Genomic DNA, 19,230 nt, shown 5'->3' with positions numbered 1-19,230 from the left:
AGGTACTCCTGTCTTCCACTGCCTCCCTCATGCTGGTAGCTTCGAGAACACTGTCCCACCATCTCGTCCTCTGCCGTCCCCTTCTCCTTGTGCCCTCCATCTTCCCCAATATCAGGGTCTTTTCCAGGGAGTCTTCTCTTCTCATGAGGTGGCCAAAGTCTTGGAGCCTCAGCTTCAGGATCCGTCCTCCCAATGAGCACTCAGGGCTGATTTCCTTCAGAATGGAGAGGTTTGATCTTGCAGTCCATGGGACTCTCCAGAGTCTCCTCCAGCACCAGTATTCTAAAGCATCAATTCTTTGGCGATGAGCGTTCATAGAATCATAGAATCATAGAGTTGGAAGAGACCACAAGGGCCATTGAGTCCAACCCTCTGCCAAGCAGGAAACACCATCAGAGCACTCCTGACATATGGTTGTCAAGCCTCTGCTTAAAGACCTCCAAAGTAGGAGACTCCACCACACTCCTGGGCAGCAAATTCCACTGTCAAACAGCTCTTACTGTCAGGAAGTTCTTCCTAATGTTTAGGTGGAATCTTCTTTCTTGTAGTTTGGATCCATTGCTCCGTGTCCGCTTCTCTGGAGCAGCAGAAAACAACCTTTCTCCCTCCTCTATGTGACATCCTTTTATATATTTGAACATGGCTATCATATCACCCCTTAACCTCCTCTTCTCCAGGCTAAACATGCCCAGCTCCCTTAGCCGTTCCTCATAAGGCATCGTTTCCAGGCCTTTGACCATTTTGGTTGCCCTCCTCTGGACACGTTCCAGTTTGTCAGTGTCCTTCTTGAATTGTGGTGCCCAGAACTGGACACAGTACTCCAGGTGAGGTCTGACCAGAGCAGAATACAGTGGCACTATTACTTCCCTTGATCTAGATGCTATGCTCCTATTGATGCAGCCCAGAATTGCATTGGCTTTTTTAGCTGCCGCGTCACACTGTTGGCTCATGTCAAGCGTTCTTAGTTAGGTGTTTATTATATACAGTGGACTATTTACAGGAACAGGACACGGATCTTTAGCTAGCTCTCTCTGACACGACTCACAACTCCTACACTGACACAGAACAACTGAACACTGAACTCTGAACTAACACATTCCAGTTAGTAGGCCATTAATTATCACTCCCTTGAGAGAGCTTGACCAGTCAGGGAGCTGTCCCCATTGCTCTGTTATCACCAGGCAGACTTACTCCTTCAGATTGTCTTCTGGCTGTCTGCCAAACCTTAATTGACTCTGTGTGAGTAGCTGCACTTACACAGTTTCCCAACAACTATGACTTCCCTTGACCTGGACACTATCTGTGGATGCAACTTAGAATAGCATTAGCCTTTTTTGCTGCTGCATCACACTGTTGGCTCGTGTTCAGCCTGTGGTCCACCAAGACCCCTCCATCCTTTCTGAGGTCACAAAGGCCAGACTTGCCATGGAGCTTCTCCCCTTGGAATCCTGAGCCAGCGTCTCCCACAGGGAGAAGAACCTCTTCCTCTCTCCCCACCCCCTCCCCAGCGCCCTCAAAGCCTCTCCCATGGCCCAGCCGGCCAGTCGGTGGGCAGCGCAAGGTCCAAAGCAGGGGCCGGCCTGTTGCTGATGCCCTCGGTAGCTCCGCCCCTCCTGTGCAGCCATGCAGATTGGGTTGGTCAACTGGACAGGCGGGTATCTCACTGGGGAATGCTATGGCGATGGCGTCAGCGTCTTGGGAAACTCACTGGGGAAGAAACAGGTATCCCCCCGGAAGCCTCAAATGATGCTTAATTTTCTCTATTTGAGTTCTGTTCCAGAATGAGTGCTATCAGCCAGTGTCAGATTTGGGGCTGTTTTCCACTGAATTGCAATGGTCAGGCATGTCCAAAGTCCGTTTTGGGGGGCTAATCCGGTTGGTTTAATCTGGCCCCTGTGGCAATTTATTTCCTGGGGGTAAAATCCTTTATAAAGTTCAACAACTTCAATTCAGAAAAAAAGGTCAACAACTTTGGCCGGCCCCCGACACATGTTCACTTCATCACATCTGGCCCTCTTTGAAAAAAGTTTGGACAGACACCCCTGCTAATGGCCATCTATGCTGCCAAGGTCATATATGACCGGTTCTTCTGACTATCTATCTTATCTGTGTTAATACCATCAAAAAACAGTGCTTAGTTTCCTTTTTAGTTGCTGTTTTATACGATATGATGATTATCATTGTCCCATACAGAACAATGAAATTGAAAAAATCTACATCAGATATTCAAAAACCCACAAGCCAGCTATCCCAGCCTGGTTAGCCCCTAAAAACTCTGATATCCCATAACTGAATACAATATACTCACATAAAGACTACCTTAGTAAAGGTAAAGGGACCCCTGACCATTAGGTCCAGTCGTGACCGACTCTGGGGTTGCGGCGCTCATCTCGCTTTATTGGCCGAGGGAGCCGATGTACAGCTTCCGGGTCATGTGGCCAGCAGGACTAAGCTGCTTCTGGAGAACCAGAGCAGTGCACGGAAATGCTGTTTACCTTCCTGCCGGAGTGGTACCTATTTATCTACCTGCACTTTTGATGTGCTTTCAAACTGCTAAGTGGGCAGGAAAGACTGCCTTACACTGTGTTTAAAAACCAAAATCGCATTTGGATAGAAACTGTTTCTCAGGCTCTAGTCCTGGTCTTTATAACCTTGTATCTTCTTCCAGAAGGCAGAAGCTGAAAGAGATAATTTCCGGGGTGCGCACTATCCTGCGCTATCTCTGCAGCTTTCTTATGGCACCTGGAAGCGTAGATTTGATCCAAGTTGGGAAGAGGGCACCCAATTATCCTCTCCGCAGTCTTTCCAAACCTGGACAGCATTGTTTTTTTCCTGACCGTGCAGCTCCCAAACCACACACACAGACCACAATTATAATAATAATTTAATAATAATTTATTATTTATACACTGCCCATCTGGCTCAGTTTCCCCAGCCACTCTGGCCAGCTCCCAACAGAATTGAAAGCACAACAGAACATCAAACATTAAAAGCTTCCCTAAACAGGGCTGCCTTCAGATGCTTTCTAAATTTTGTTAATGTTGTTAATATTGTTCTATGGATGATGAGTGCTGTAACATTTCTGACTTCTGTTGTAATGATGCTGTTTAGCTTATATCTTTAGTTGCTTTGTTAATAGCGTTCCATCGATTGTTTTGCTGATGGTTTGTTAATTGTTCTGTATGATTTGTGTTATATTTGTGATTTATTGCTTGTAAGCCACTTTGCGATTTGTGCGAATGGCGCAGAAATATGATAAATCAGACCAAAAGTTTATCGAGGACTGGGGGAAATTTACAGAATATCTGAAAAATATATGTGATGTACAGACAACGCTTGTTGGTTTTGAAGAGACTCTGTGAAATAGTAAGAAATACTGCAAAAAAGAGAGTAAGAGGAAAAGGAGTGGGGAAAGGCAATATCATGTTTAGAAATGCGTCAGTAAATAGATTTTTTTTCGAAAGATTGACAGAGAAACTGAGGGAAGTCAAAAATTGAAGCATGAGTGTAAAACAATTTGTTGATTGTATAAAACTTGTTTGGAAAATGAATAAAAATTTTTAAAAAATATATATATATATGATAAATCAGCCCAGAGAAATACCCAGGGACATTTCTTTGGGATCTGTTATGTACTGAGTTGAATAGGATCCAAAAGGCAACAGTCTGATTGGTCCTGGAACAATAGGATCCAGAATGCAGCAGTCTGATTGGTCCTAGAACAATAGGATCCAGAATGCAGCAGTCTGATTGGTCCTGGAACAATAGGATCCAGAATGCAGCAGTCTGATTGGTCCTGGAACAATAGGATCCAGAATGCAGCAGTCTGATTGGTCCTAGAACAATAGGATCCAGAATGCAGCAGTCTGATTGGTCCTGGAACAATAGGATCCAGAATGCAGCAGTCTGATTGGTCCTGGAACAATAGGATCCAGAATGCAGCAGTCTGATTGGTCCTAGAACAATAGGATCCAGAATGCAGCAGTCTGATTGGTCCTGGAACAATAGGATCCAGAATGCAGCAGTCTGATTGGTCCTGGAACAATAGGATCCAGAATGCAGCAGTCTGATTGGTCCTGGAACAATAGGATCCAGAATGCAGCAGTCTGATTGGTCCTAGAACAATAGGATCCAGAATGCAGCAGTCTGATTGGTCCTGGAACAATAGGATCCAGAATGCAGCAGTCTGATTGGTCCTGGAACAATAGGATCCAGAATGCAGCAGTCTGATTGGTCCTGGAACAATAGGATCCAGAATGCAGCAGTCTGATTGGTCCTGGAACAATAGGATCCAGAATGCAGCAGTCTGATTGGTCCTAGAACAATAGGATCCAGAATGCAGCAGTCTGATTGGTCCTGGAACAATAGGATCCAGAATGCAGCAGTCTGATTGGTCCTGGAACAATAGGATCCAGAATGCAGCAGTCTGATTGGTCCTGGAACAATAGGATCCAGAATGCAGCAGTCTGATTGGTCCTAGAACAATAGGATCCAGAATGCAGCAGTCTGATTGGTCCTGGAACAATAGGATCCAGAATGCAGCAGTCTGATTGGTCCTGGAACAATAGGATCCAGAATGCAGCAGTCTGATTGGTCCTGGAACAATAGGATCCAGAATGCAGCAGTCTGATTGGTCCTAGAACAATAGGATCCAGAATGCAGCAGTCTGATTGGTCCTGGAACAATAGGATCCAGAATGCAGCAGTCTGATTGGTCCTGGAACAATAGGATCCAGAATGCAGCAGTCTGATTGGTCCTAGAACAATAGGATCCAGAATGCAGCAGTCTGATTGGTCCTAGAACAATAGGGTCCAGAATGCAGCAGTCTGATTGGTCCTAGAACAATAGGATTCAGAATGCAGCAGTCTGATTGGTCCTGGAACAATAGGATCCAGAATGCAGCAGTCTGATTGGTCCTAGAACAATAGGGTCCAGAATGCAGCAGTCTGATTGGTCCTGGAACAATAGGATCCAGAATGCAGCAGTCTGATTGGTCCTGGAACAATAGGGTCCAGAATGCAGCAGTCTGATTGGTCCTGGAACAATAGGGTCCAGAATGCAGCAGTCTGATTGGTCCTGGAACAATAGGATTCAGAATGCAGCAGTCTGATTGGTCCTGGAACAATAGGGTCCAGAATGCAGCAGTCTGATTGGTCCTGGAACAATAGGGTCCAGAATGCAGCAGTCTGATTGGTCCTAGAACAATAGGGTCCAGAATGCAGCAGTCTGATTGGTCCACAGGAGCCACCCAATCCAGCTCCAGCTGGAAGTGAATCCGCAACCTGATTGGCCTACAGGTGAATCCCGGAATTAGCCAATCACATGGGGCCCATTGTGTAAATAATGTATATAAAGCAGACATTCTGGGGGAACTTCCATTCCTCCTCACCACTATGAGCTGAACAAAGAGCATGAAATCCACTCTCGACTCCGGGTATATTTCAGGATCCCTGCTGACCTGCCCCTCTCGCCCCCTGCAGACCTGGGACCTGGAGGTGACCACGAAGCCTGGAAAGCTGACGGTGGCCGTGCTGAGGGGCCACCAAGGGCGCTGCCTCCTGGTGGACGCGGATGGCACCGTCCGGTGCAGTCACCCGGCCTCGGGGCGGCAGAGCCAGTTTGTGCTGGAGGTGCACTCCAGCGGGGCCTGGAGCCTCCAGCACCTGGAGAGCAAGAAGTTCCTGGAGTCGGACGGGGAGGACGTCTTCTGCGTCTGCAGAGAGCTGACGCGGCGCCACATGTGGATGCCCCAGCTGGCCATGCACGCGCACGTGGTCCTCTTCAACCCCAGCAGCCGGCTGTACGCGCGGACCGACCCCGAGCTGAACCGCGTCTGGGTGGACACGCCGGTGCCTTACTGCGAGGAGTGCGGCTTCGTCCTGCGGCTGCGCTGCGGCGTCTGCCACCTGGAGACGTCCAACCACAAGTTCGTCTCCCGGCTAGAGAAGCTGGCCAAGAAGCCCTCGGCCGAGACGGCCTTCCACCTGAACCTGAGGCCCGGCTGCCTGGCCTTCCTGACCGACAGGGAGGGCCACATCCTGTACCCGCAGGGCAGCCGGGGGCTCCTGTGCCTCGGAGACTGCCCCGAAGACAACGAGGAGTGGTTCGTCATCAAGAGGTGCCCACAGTGGGTCAGCCTGAGAACCAGGGCCAAGAAGTACATGGGCGTCCTCTGCGGCAAGTAAACCCCGGGGGGAGCAGCAGGGGCCAGGCCGGGGGCCCAGGGCCTCTTTGACTCATGTCAGGGGTGATTCAGCTCAGATTTGGGAGGGTGTGCTTGATGACCCCTGGAGGTCCCTGCCACAGTTCTCTGCTTCCATCTAGGTCAGTATTGTCAACCCTGGCTGGCAGCCACAGCTCTCCAGGGTTTAGGCAGGGTCTATTCCTGTCCTTCCTGGCCGTGGGGACTGAACCTGGAAGCTTCTGCAGAATATTAAAAACATGATAAAACATCAAATGTTAAAAACTTCCCTAAACAGGGCTGCCTTCAGATGTCTTCTAAAAGTCAGGTAGTTGTTTATTTCCTTGACATCTGATGGGAGGCTGTTCCACAGGACTCTAGGGAAACAAGGAATGTTGTACTTGATTGCTCCAGTGGATTACATCCCACAAAATCCTGGAGAGACAATGCTGCCAGCCAGTGTCCTGAGCTAGATGAAGCCGACTCAGTGCAAGGCAGCAGCTCCCTGTGCTGCCCCTGCTGAGCTGCTCTTCTCTCCCCTCAGACTCGGAGGTCTACGCAGGCTCCAAAAAGGCGACCCCCATGTCCACGTTCCTCTTTCATGTCAGTCCTGATGCCCAAACCGTGCAGCTGAAAGACATCAACCACAAGTACCTGGCACAGGTAAGTTAGGGGCTCCTCCACCCCCAAAGGCTGGGTCCAGGGTCCCTGTGAGGGCCAGGAGGTGGAGTTCCCAGCCCCATAGCCAAATGGTGGAGGGGCCACATTGCTATTGTCCCAAAGAGCATTACCACCTGCTATATCGGGGGACAGGGACTTTCATTCCCATGGGGCAGAGTGGCTGGTTTTGTCTCCTCACCCCCGCTGACCTGGTCTTCTCTCCCCAGAGGGAGTTCCAGAGTGTGATGGCCGATGGCTGTAGCAAAGAACCTGAGACCCATTTCAGCATCCTGTGGCATTATGGGAAAATCTTCCTGAGGGCGCTCAACGGCCGCTACCTGGGCACCCTCCCTGTTGGCCTGGTGGTCGCCAGAGCCATGCAGCCAGGTGAGGAGAAGGGGGAGAGGATGAGCCACTCCCTGGAACAAGGAGGGTCTCCGGCTGGGGGAGGTGGGGCGGGAAGGAAGCATCTCCCCAGGAATCCCAAGGAAACCCCCTGACCTTATGCGATGTCTCACCTGCCCCTGCTGGAGGGCGAGGAGTCTGGCCTGGCGACCCAACTGACGTAACCCCTGTAGAAATGCGAACAGATGCTAGGAGAGAATATATTTATTAGATATTATCCTTCCTCATGTTTGTGTCATCCCTTTGCAGCTTAAAGGGGAAGCGTTTAAACCAGGGGTCAGCGACCTTTTTCAGGCGTGGGCTGGTCCACCGTCCCTCAGAGCATGTGGCGGGCTGGACTATATTTTGAAAAAGAAAAATGAGTGAATTGCTATGCCCCACAAATAACCCAGAAATGCATTTTAAATAAGAGCACACATTCTATTCATGTAAAAACATGCTGATTCCCGGACTGTCCACGGGCCAAACTGAGAAGGCGATTGGGCCGCATCTGGCCCCCAAGCCTTAGGTTGCCTACCCCTGGTTTAAACAATGATTAGAAGCTATTTGCCAATATACTGCCTGACCGAATGAAAGGAGTTTTGGTAGAAGTTCATCCTGATCAGGATGGTTTCCTACCAGGATGCCAGATGAAGGATAATATAAGAAATATAACAGATGTTGTCAGAGCTGCTTCAAGATCCTAGCTCACAGAGGATCACGCGAGCCAGCGGTCATTAAGTAAAAGTCTTTATTGAATTACAGTTTCCATTCTCACGCTGCTGTCTGCAACTCTACGTCTACTAGCTAGATCGGCGAGGCTCCGTCTGAGTCTCCACCCCGTGCGCACCAACTTAATATCCTAGCCTTGCTCCACCTTTTCCTCCTGACTGTCCTCCTCTGGGTCCCTCTACCCCCCGGGGCTTCTTCCTTCCGGGATTCTTCTGACGCTGACCCGGACCCTTCTGCCTCCTTGCGCCGGGCTTTAGGACCCGGTTCCCTTTCGGGGCTGCTCACTGCGCCGCCTTCCTCTGCATTTGAACTTGGCGCGCGCGCCCAACCTTCCACTTTCCTCTTAACCGTTTCCTCGCTCCCCGATGGAGGTGTGGCCACTCCTGACTCCTGCCCTCCCTCCTGTGGTGAGCTGCCAGCGCTTCCCTCCTGGCTCCTTTCCTCTTCCCTGCTTCCTGGCGGTGACGCTGGTCCCGATCTCCAGCTGCTCCCCCCTGAGTCTCCTCTGGCTCTATCTTCCTGGGGTGCCTCCCTAGACTCCCCCCTTGCCCTGGCCACTGGTGCTCCTTTCTGTGAATCCTCTGATTCACTGGACAGACTGGGAGATCTCGGGTCGTCGTCATCACTCATCCTTTCCTCTGTCTCCTCCCCTTCGCTCTCTGTTTCCTCCCTTGCCCGTGCCTCTGCACCTAAACCCCTGACAGATGTGATAGAATATCTGGAGGTCAGAAATGAGAAATAAGCTGCTTTAACATTTATAGATACTGAAAAGGCCTTTGATAATATTTCATGGGCCTTTATGAAGAAGATAATAGAAAAGATGAATTTTGGGATGCAAAATTCCCCCTTAAAACAATCACCACACTAACAGTCTTGAAAATATCACTTACTCACTCAGAATACTTGTTGGAGAGTATACAGCAGAGTAATGAGATTAACAGAGACAGGCGGACTTGAAATGGCGATTTTTTTCTTTTTGTAACCCTTTAAAATTCAATAAATATTATTTTAAAAATAATGAAATGGCGATTCAGTTGTAAAGACATACTTTACAAGGTGCCTTAAAACGGTGCCTGAGCATTGGAGCTCCGACTTAACAAATGTTGCCCTTTTTCTGGCATGTCATGAAGAGATGGGGAAAGGGTCTGCCCAGGCAGGTAAGAGAATATATTGCTATGCCACTCCTCTGCCTGCCAGGGCACAGTGCGGGGAGCATCTCTCGCAGAGTTCTTTCTAGCAAACACGCAGGAAAGCTCTGTGAGCTTCAACTCCTATCTTGCCAAACTTGAATTGTTGGTTTGGACTACACTTTAAATACCCCACGCATCCCGCCCCTTCTGGCTCTTTTGGAAAAGGGGTTCTCCTCCACCCCTAGACCTCAAAGGAAAGAGAGCAGCTCCCGTCCTCGCCAGCTGCCAAGAAAAGTCTGGACCAAAGGTCTGCCAATGCCTCAGGGACCCCGTCTCCTTGCCAGCTCCCAGCTGACCTCCTGCCCCGCTGCATTGCAGGGCCCCACGAGGAGTTTGGCCTGCGCCTGGCCAACCGCTCCTTCCTGCTGCTGCGCGGCTGCTACGGCTACGTGGGGAGCTCCTCCTGCCACGAGGCCCTGCAGTGCAACCTCCTGGAGCCCGACTGCATCGAGCTGCTGCCCTGTAAGGAGGGCATCTACCACTTCCAGAGTAGGTGAAGGGGGGGCGAAGGAGGGGGGGACATGCCAGGGGGTCAGGCCCATTGCCCGTCTGGTCCAGCATCCTGTTGCTCCAGAGAGGGACTCACAAGCAGGATTTGAACACAAAGGCAGCTCTCCCCTCCTGCTGTTTCCAGAAACCCCTACAGTCATACCTCGGGTTGAATATGCTTCATGTTGAGCGCGTTCAAGTTGCGCTCCACGACAACCCAGAAGTAACGGAGCGCGTTACTTCCGGGTTTTGCTGCTCGCGCATGCGCAGATGCTCAAAATGATGTCATGCGCAGAAGCGACAAAAAGCGACACGCACATGCGCAGACGTGCCGTCGCTAGTTACATTTGCTTCTGGATGCAAACGGGGCTCCGGAACGGATCCCGTTTGTATCCAGAGGTACCAGTGTACAGTGGTACATCGGGTTAAGTACTTAATTCATTCCGGAGGTACGTTCTTAACCTGAAACTGTTCTTAACCTGAAGCACCACTTTAGTTCATGGGGCCTCCTGCTGCTGCCGTGCCACTGGAGCACAATTTCTGTTCTCATCATGAGGCAAAGTTCTTAACCTGAAGCACTATTTCTGGGTTAGCGGAGTCTGTAACCTGAAGCATATGTAACCTGAAGCGTATTTAACCTGAGGTTCCACTGTATTACGAAGCACTGACTCCTGGCTACTAGCCATTGAGGGACACGGGTGGCGCTGTGGTCCAAACCACTGAGTCTCTTGGGCTTGCCAATCAGAAGGTCGGTGGTTCGAATCCCCGCGATGGGGTGAGCTCCCATTGCTCAGTCCCTGCTCCTGCCAACCTAGCAGTTCGAAAGCACACCGGTGCAAGTAGATTAATAGGTACTGCTGTGGCAGGAAGGTAAATGGCATTTCCGTGTGCTCTGGTTTCTGTCACGGTGTCCTGTTGCGCCAGAAGCGGTTTAGTCCTGCTGGCCACATGACCCGGAAAGCTGTCTGTGGACAAACGCCGGCTCCCTCGGCCTGAAAGCGAGATGAGCTCCACAATCCCATAGTCGCCCTTGACTGGACTTAACCATCCAGGGGTCCTTTACCTTCACTAGCCATTGATAGCCCTCTCCCCTGTGAGTTCCTCTAATTCTGTTCTCGAGCCATCCCAGTTGGTGGCCATAGTGGCCTCCTGTGGCAGGGAGTTCCACAGTCTGCATTGCGCAAAAAAAGCCATTTCTTTCACCTGTCCCGAACCTCCCAACGCCCGTCTTTGTTGGACGCCCACCACTTTTCCGCCGCCGTTTCGCTTCCCAGGCCGCGGCAAGAGCTTTTGGTGCCTGACTTCGGAAGGGACCTTCAGCCCCTGGGGGAAGTTTGCCTTGAATTTCTGCGTCGAGATCCGAGGGAACAACCTCCTGGCGGTGCTGGGACCCAACGGATACTTCCTGCGTGCGGACCGGGAGGGCTGCCTGGTGGCCGACAGCGAGGAGGTGACCTGCGAGTGCCTCTGGGAGTTCTAGGCCTCGGGCAGGTGAGAAGAAGGGGGGCAGTCGCCTTGCCAGGGTTGGAGGTGGAAGAGGCAGGGGCCCGCAGAGATGGGAGGGCAGAGAGCTGTGGGCCCCTCCCCACACCCGAGAGACTCAGCCACCAGCATAGACCCCAGACCCCACTGTGGCACCTCAGGGGGGTGAAGTTTTTGGCTCCCAGATCCCCTTCCGCCTCCCTCTTGCAGGACTCCCCTGGAGGTCTCTCTGCCACCCAAAGCCTCCAGGACCACCCACTGTGTGTCAACAGAGACAGAGGTGGAGCCAGGGGTGGGGCAGTGATGTCACCCCCCCCCTCAGGGATGACACCTGGGGCGGTCCGCACCCTCCCTTCCTCCGCCAGTGAACAGAGATCCGAGATCTGAACTGGTTCCTGATTTGCTACTGGGCCATGTTCAAGGTGTTGCTACAGTGGTACCTCAGGTTACAGACGCTTCAGGTTACAGACTCCGCTAACCCAGAAATAGTACCTCAGGTTAAGAACTTTGCTTCAGAATGAGAACACAAATTGCCCGGCAGCAGCAGGAGGCCCCATTAGCTAAAGTGGTGCTTCAGGTTAAGAACAGTTTCAGGTTAAGAACGGACCTCCGGAACAAATTAAGTACGTAACCAGAGGTACCACTGTATTAGTATTGTTAACAAAAGTCAGGTGTCTGCTCCGCTCTCTGCCAAGCAGTGGCAAAGCCCTTGGGGTCCCAGGCACCCACCTGGGGTCTGTGTTCCTCTGGAGGAACAGAAGATGCAGCGCAGACTGTCGTGGCTTTAAGATACATGGTTTATTCACCTATTTACACCTTCAGTCTGCAAGGAGGGAGTCCAGATCTTACAGCTTGTTCCCCAAAGCAGAGCAGCGTTTATGGATATCAGCTCCTCCTCCTTCTTCCTCTTCTTCTTTTTTTTTTTATAAAATTTTTATTTGGTTTTCTGGTTTTATAGAGACAAAACATACACAAAGAAAAGACTAAAGACAAAAACATGTATAAAATCGGCAAATCCCCGTTTCATAAACTTGTTCCCTGACTTCCCCCCACCTCCCCTGGTGCATCCCAGTTTCAAGATTATATCAGCAAATTGGTATTTCTCCTCTCAACATTCTTATTCATCTTATTACCTTTTTTTATAATAAAAATTAATTTTCCTAAGTTGGACTTAAGTTCTCTTCCATCGATTTTCATTTTATCTTAATTGAGAGTCATATTAACCAAACCTAGAAGTCTTAAGAGTTTTTAAGAGTCTCTTCTTCCCTCCCTCCCATCCCCAGTTTTTGTCCCTTCCCAATAAAAGTCCAGATTCGAGATTCTCAGCCTGGGTTCCTCACGTCCGAGGCTTTCAAATCCCTTTCAGTCCCTCTCCGCCTGTCCTGTTGGTAGTCCTTTATGTCAGTCGTCAGGTCTGGGAAAAGCTCTTTCACCATCAAAGTGTATCCTCTTCCCACAAGGAGGTTCAAAAGTAACTGCTGGAGAATTTCCACAAAGCCTATCTCTTCACAGTCAAAGTCCAAACGGAGGCCCCAATCGTATTTCTTTATTTTAGTTTTCTGTACTCCATTTTGTCCCGGGACCTCCTCCTTCTTCTTCTGTGTCTTTCGCAGAGTTGTAGTAGATATATTCCCAGCATTTCCTTGCTTGTGTTCCGCAGATGTCAGCTTTTGGTTGTTGCTTCCCAGGATTACTTCTTCTTTTTCTTGTTGTTTAGTCTCTTCCAGCTCTGTAGGTATTGTTTCCCATTCAGCTGTGGATTCTTTCTCATTGAGGTCCTCAATACTAAGAGCAGAGTTGCCTGTTCCCAAGGTCATAGTCTCAAGTTGTTTGTTCATGGCCAAGCTCTGTTCTTGTAAGATTCCCACCAATTGAAACATCCTTTCGATTTCCACCAGTAACTTTCCTTCCACAGCCATTGTATCCATTGTAGTTTCACAGAATTCCCCCTAGGGGGAATCTGGTTACTTATTAGCCTTTTCACCAACAATCCTTTAACTGATTATTATTTCTTTGTTTCCAACAGTTTTAGCTCAATTATAGCTCGTCTTAGTCCAGAGGGATCTTAGATGACAAATTTTCCACTTTAAATCGGCCGTTTGACAGCTTTGACAGCTGTCAAACTCCGCAGCTCTTACACAGGCACCAAGGCAGGACGTTCCCGGGCCCGGGAGGGGGGGTTGTTTAAAGCAAAAAGAAGGTTCCCAAAACTCCACTCTCCAGCCCAAAATTTCCCTTAGTTAAATCTCGGAAGTTAATGTCCTTTTTAACTCACCCCACCAGGGGTAGGCTCTCCAGCTTAGCTCTTGCGCCATTGCTTAGATCGTCTGCAAGGGGGGGGGTGCGGACTTCCTTTTAGACACCCCCCGCTCGTCTCCAATTCAAGGTAGAATTTTTATAAAGTCCCAATCCGTCTTACTCACGGGCGATTCTTTCAGTCCAAATTTTCAAGGAAGGAAGTCAGCGCTCTCTGGTTATGGCTCGCGGCTTCGCTCCACCGAGGTAGCGATCGACTCTCAGTGCCACGCCACCCCCGTATCCTCCTTCCTTCTTCCTCTTCTTCTTCTTCTTCTTAGAATCATAGAATCATAGAATGATAGAGTTGGAAGAGACCACAAGGGCCATCGAGTCCAACCCCCTGCCAAGCAGGAAACACCATCAGAGCACTCCTGACATATGGTTGTCAAGCCTCTGCTTAAAGACCTCCAAAGGAGGAGACTCCACCACACTCCTTGGCAGCAAATTCCACTGTCAAACAGCTCTTACTGTCAGGAAGTTCTTCCTAATGTTTAGGTGGAATCTTCTTTCTTGTAGTTTGGATCCATTGCTCCGTGTCCGCTTCTCTGGAGCAGCAGAAAACAACCTTTCTCCCTCCTCTATGTGACATCCTTTTATATATTTGAACATGGCTATCATATCACCCCTTAACCTCCTCTTCTCCAGGCTAAACATGCCCAGCTCCCTTAGCCGTTCCTCATAAGGCATCGTTTCCAGGCCTTTGACCATTTTGGTTGCCCTCCTCTGGACACATTCCAGTTTGTCAGTGTCCTTCTTGAACTGTGGTGCCCAGAACTGGACACAGTACTCCAGCTGAGGTCTGACCAGAGCAGAATACAGTGGCACTATTACTTCCCTTGATCTAGATGCTATACTCCTATTGATGAGGCCCAGAATTGCATTGGCTTTTTTGGCTGCCGCGTCACACTGTTGGCTCATGTCAAGTTTGTGGTCAACCAAGACTCCTAGATCCTTTTCACATGTACTGCTCTCAAGCTCTCTTCTTCTTCTTCCCAGCAACCCCTTCTGCCTGACCCCCTTTTGCTGTCACCTTCAGCACTCAGTTACCCTGACAGCCTTTCAGACCCCTATCTCTGTCCACACCTCAGGGCATTCTTAATGTCCCTCACCTGCTCTTTCGTGTTCCTTGATGGCCAAAGCTCAGCCACAGGAATCACCCTGTAGCTTGTGCTTTGATCCTAGCATTTATTCATTTCTAAGGGTTTTTTTTAGGGGGGGCTCCCCATCTTAAATCTAGAATAGTATTACAGTCACACCTCATGTTACGTCCGCTTCATGTTACGTTTTTTCAGGTTGCATCCCGCAGTGACACGGAGGTACCAGAGAGGGTTACTTCCGGGTTTCGCCACTCGCGCATGCACACAAGCGGCAAAACACACCGCGCACATGCACAGATATGGCGCTTCAGGAACGGATCCTGTTTGCAACTGGAGCTACCACTGTATACACATTGTATTATCAGTATCATTAGTATTAGTATTTTGCTATGCTATACAGTGGAACCTCTGTTTTCAAACGTAATCTGTTCTGGAAGGCTGTTCAGCTTCCAAAACATTTGAAAACTGAGGCGCAAAGGGAGAGTGTCAATTTCAATGGTGAAAACTGAAAAAACACGCAGCGGAAGCAGTTAGACTTCTGAGGCACATTTGTAAAGGGAGCAATTACTTACTTTCAGGTTTTCAGCATTCGAAAACTGAAATGGTTGGCTTCAGAGACGCTTGAAAACTGAGATTCCACTGTACAATAAAGCCCAGAAAAACTTGGGACCAGTTTCTCTGCAAGGTGGCCTGGCCCCACTTGACCCCCCATTGATTGGGGGGAAGAAGAAGAAGAGGAATAAGAAGAAGTTTATTTATACCCTGCCCATTTGGCTGGGTTTCCCCAGCCACTCTGGGCAGCTCCCAACCAAAAATTAAAAACACAATACAGCATTAAACATTAAAAACTTCCCTAAGCCGGGCTGCCTTCAGATGGAACTGGACACATAATACCCATTTCTCATTGGTAAGAACTCACATCATTTTGTGTGGCAGCACTTTGGAACTCCCTGCCTAGTGATATCGAGAAGGCACCTTCAACTGCGTTTTTCCTGGCACCTGCTAAACACATTTCTAACCAGGCCTGTGGAATGTGGACGTGTTTCTTCATCTGTTTTTAGTTTATTGCTGGATTCATCCTGCAAGTCTATTGAAGAGTTGCGCTTACTGACAATATTGTTTTATCCTTTTTCGTAAGCCGCTTTGAGGGGTGGGTGTTTGTTTTACATTCAAGCAGTGTTTAAATTTTGTGAAACAAATGAATTGCTGGGGGCTGGGAGCCTCGGGGTCCCATCCCAATCTGAGTCTATGGTTTTATGAACTAAACCAGGCAGGGTTCTAGACCCCAGTGACTCGGGGAAGGCTAACCAGGAGGTCATTGTTCACAGGTGTCTGCAGGAGAGGAGGACACGGAAACCCAGCAGAGTCCTTGTTGGGCCGCCCAAGATGTCCGAATGCCTTGGCCTTCTCTCCACGGCCTCATCCGGACGCATCAGCAAAAGGCTTGGAAGGAGCAGCAGCAGCAGTGGAAAAGGAGGGGGGCTCTTCCCTCCCACCCATAAAGGGGGTCTCACCTGCTGCCATTCTCCCCCATTGAGGTGAAGGGGCAGATGCCCCCAGAGGAGGATTGGGGGCTGGGGTGTGGCTCCTTCCCCTTGCAGGACCATTCAGGTGTCTTCTGAAAAGGAGCAAAAAGCTAAAGGACCCTGGCTTCTGTCTCTTTCAATGGGGGGGGGGTCCAGAGGGTCAGGCAGCGGGGAAGAAGGGTGGGCAGGCGGGTGCCCGCAGGATTTATTTGGACCAAGGACAGATCCCTGAGCCCAGATGCAACACCGCCCAGCAGAGGTACCCCAGGGCATGTGCAGAGCGAATGTCCCACTTCATGAAGTAGTTACAACTACCAGCCCCTCCACCACCGACTTGGGGTGGGGACACTGGTGGAGGAACAGTGGGGCGCACCATCAGGGAGGGGGTACCATTGCGGCCGCACCCTGAACACATGCTGCATACCCCCCCACCATGCTGGGCGTCACGCCCCCACAGGCAACATGCCATGCTCCTGGGACGCGCGTCAGCCATGCCCCCACCTGCTATCCGCCCCCAGTGCCGGACCATGCTGGGGGGTGGGGGAGAAGGGCACCCAGCCCAGCCTCTTCTCCTCCCCTCGCCCAGTGGCCCTTTCCCAAAAACTCCATGGGAAGGAGGCAGCTGAGCTATGGAACTCCCTCCCACTGGAGACAGGCATGGGCACCAACTTGGGTGGCTATAAAAGGGGATTGGGGAAATCCACGGAGGAGCAAAGGGGTATGGATTGCTACCAGCCAGGATGGCTCTGCCCTGCCTCCCCAGTCAGAGGCAGCCATGGTTCTGAATCCCAGTTCCTGGTGTTGTAAACAAAAATTGCCCTTTTCCCCTTATGGGGTATCCAAGAGCCCATATAGAGTCCTTACGTAGGTTTCCTGTTGGTAAGAAAACACAGCAGAGGCCAAGCAGAGAATATTGAGAAGCAAAGCAGCTCGTAAGCCTGATCTTTATTGATCTGTTGCAACAGGATCCTCACTCACCACACGCAGGAGGGAGGAGGAACCCAGAACAATGGAGCACAAGGCCTTATGTAGACATTTTAAATCCCCTGCTCTGGAGCTCAAGACCACCCCTCCATACATCATACATACATCACAGAAGGGGTGTAACCCAAGACCACCACCCCAGATACATCATGCCTACATCACAGAAAAGGTGGTCTACAGCAGAAATCTAAGTGACTTGTGTATCTCATCTGCCAGGTTACCTTTTTAATGGTCACTTGATTGGATTGCCTGGGGAGCCTGGCCAGTCTTTTGTAATTATAAATACTTAGTTCCTGAGCCAGGTCACAGCCTCACACCCTATTCATACACAGACAGACATACCCTTAAGGCAGGATTTGTGAAGGAAAAGACAGTGGGGAGGCTTTTCCATTTTCCTTTGACCTTGCAGAGAAAACATTTGGGAATCAAAAATGGTTCCAGGTCGGTCCTCCTGTGCTGATCCATGTATGTGCTTGGTTGGTACATTTATTATATATCCAAGACCTTAAAATTCTTATCACACTGGAAACTGCAGGAGAGGAGACTTGCTCTTGCACTCGGATCCTGACCGCTGGTTTCCCAGAGGCATCTTGCTGGCCACTGTGGGAACAGGAGGCTGCACTAGACGGGTGGTTGGAATGTGAGATTTTGTTTTATAAAATTGATTTCTTCCCTCCCCTTCTGTAATTTGCCTCCTTTTGGAGCGATTATTGGCCAGCAGGGAACTCCCAAGAGCCTCCTAGGGAGCTGAGGGTCCTTGCTTGGGCCTGGGAGGGGTCTTTCTCGCCCTGCCCCCTTGCCTTGCCAGGGATGCCTTGCCACGTCTTGGGCATGGAGCTCCTGAGGTTCTTGGAGAGAGAAAGGTGGCGCCTCTTGTAATAAATGGTAGACCAATGAACACGGCAGGAATATATGGCAGAAATCACACAGGATTAGAAAACCCTCCCTCTGTCCCATAGCTCAAATCCAAGAGGTCCCCATGTAACATCCTGCCCTCCTTGGGAGTCTCCAGATACTGGATGAGTGCAAGAGAGGCTGAGGGGAAAGAAGGAAGAAGGGATTGCAAGGCCAAGGTCCTCTGAGCACCCACAGAAAGGAGGGTGGGGCTGAGGAGGGCACCCAGTTTGGGGCTACAGACAAGGGACAGCCCAGTAGGCAGCCACCCCAAAACCTCCTGCAGCTTCCACCCCCCCAGGCAAGACTAGCAAGGAAAGAGAGGTGGTCCAAGGAAGAGAGGGGCAAATGCTTCCTGCCCAGGAGGGTCTCTCACCTGCCCCATAGCTGCTACAGCAGCACTTGTGGGGTGGGAGGGCCAGGAATTACAGCCATGCCCTTGGCAGGGGGCTCCCCACAGCCAGCCATCACCTCCCCCTTCTCTTCATGTTGCCGCCTTTGTTGTTGTTTAGTTGTGTCCGCCTCTTTGTGACCCCCTGGACCAGAGCACGCCAGGCCCTCCTGTCTTCCACTGCCTGCCACAGTTTGGTCAAACTCATGCTGGCAGCTTCGAGAACACTGTCCCACCATCTGGTCCTCTGTCGTCCCCTTCTCCTTGCGCCCTCCATCTTTCCCAACATCAGGGTCTTTTCCAGGGAGTCTTCTCTTCTCATGAGGTGGCCAAAGTCTTGGAGCCTCAGCTTCAGGATCTGTCCTTCCAGTGAGCACTCAGGGCTGATTTCCTTAAGAATGGAGAGGTTTGATCTTCTTGCAGTCCATGGGACTCTCAAGAGTCTCCTCCAGCACCAGAATTCAAAAGCATCCGTTCTTCAGCGATCAGCCTTCTTTATGGTCCAGCTCTCACTTCCATACATCACTACTGGGGTCAAACCATAGCTTTAACTATACGGACCTTTCTTGGCAAGGTGATGTCTCTGCTTTTTAAGATGCTGTCTAGGTTTGTCATTGCTTTTCTCCCAAGAAGCAGGCGTCTTTTAATTTCGTGACTGCTGTCACCATCTGCAGTGCTATTCTCCAAATCACGCCCCCTCAGTACATGCACACGTTTTTCCAAAGGATTTTGCTGTTGGCCCAGCAGCAGCCCAGCAAGAAGGTTCTGGATGGATTAGACGAATTCATGGAAGAGAGGGCTATCAATGACTTGCTAGCCAGGAGGCCTCTTGGGCTCGGATCCTGCTTGCCGGTTTCCCATCATTGGCCACTAGGAGAAGAACAGGCTGCCGGACTTGGTAGACCCTCCTTGGGCCTGATCC

General features: G+C 50.3%; 1 protein-coding gene across 1 annotated transcript; it reads left to right on the top strand.

Annotated features, from left to right (window-relative positions):
* Positions 1-1,432: 1,432 nt before the first annotated feature.
* FSCN3 (fascin actin-bundling protein 3) lies at positions 1,433-15,980 on the top strand. Its single transcript, XM_081211088.1, has 7 exons — positions 1,433-1,722; positions 5,481-6,177; positions 6,726-6,844; positions 7,069-7,228; positions 9,466-9,636; positions 10,911-11,127; positions 15,842-15,980. The coding sequence occupies exons 1-6, from the start codon at positions 1,624-1,626 to the stop codon at positions 11,114-11,116; spliced, it is 1,452 nt and encodes a 483-aa protein (XP_081067214.1). The 5' UTR covers positions 1,433-1,623; the 3' UTR covers positions 11,117-11,127; positions 15,842-15,980.
* The last annotated feature ends 3,250 nt before the right edge of the window (positions 15,981-19,230 follow it).

The sequence above is a fragment of the Podarcis bocagei genome, assembly GCF_964188305.1.
Source record: "Podarcis bocagei genome assembly, chromosome: 10".
Lineage (NCBI taxonomy): Eukaryota > Metazoa > Chordata > Lepidosauria > Squamata > Lacertidae > Podarcis > Podarcis bocagei.
This window is presented reverse-complemented; position numbering and strand designations above follow the sequence as displayed.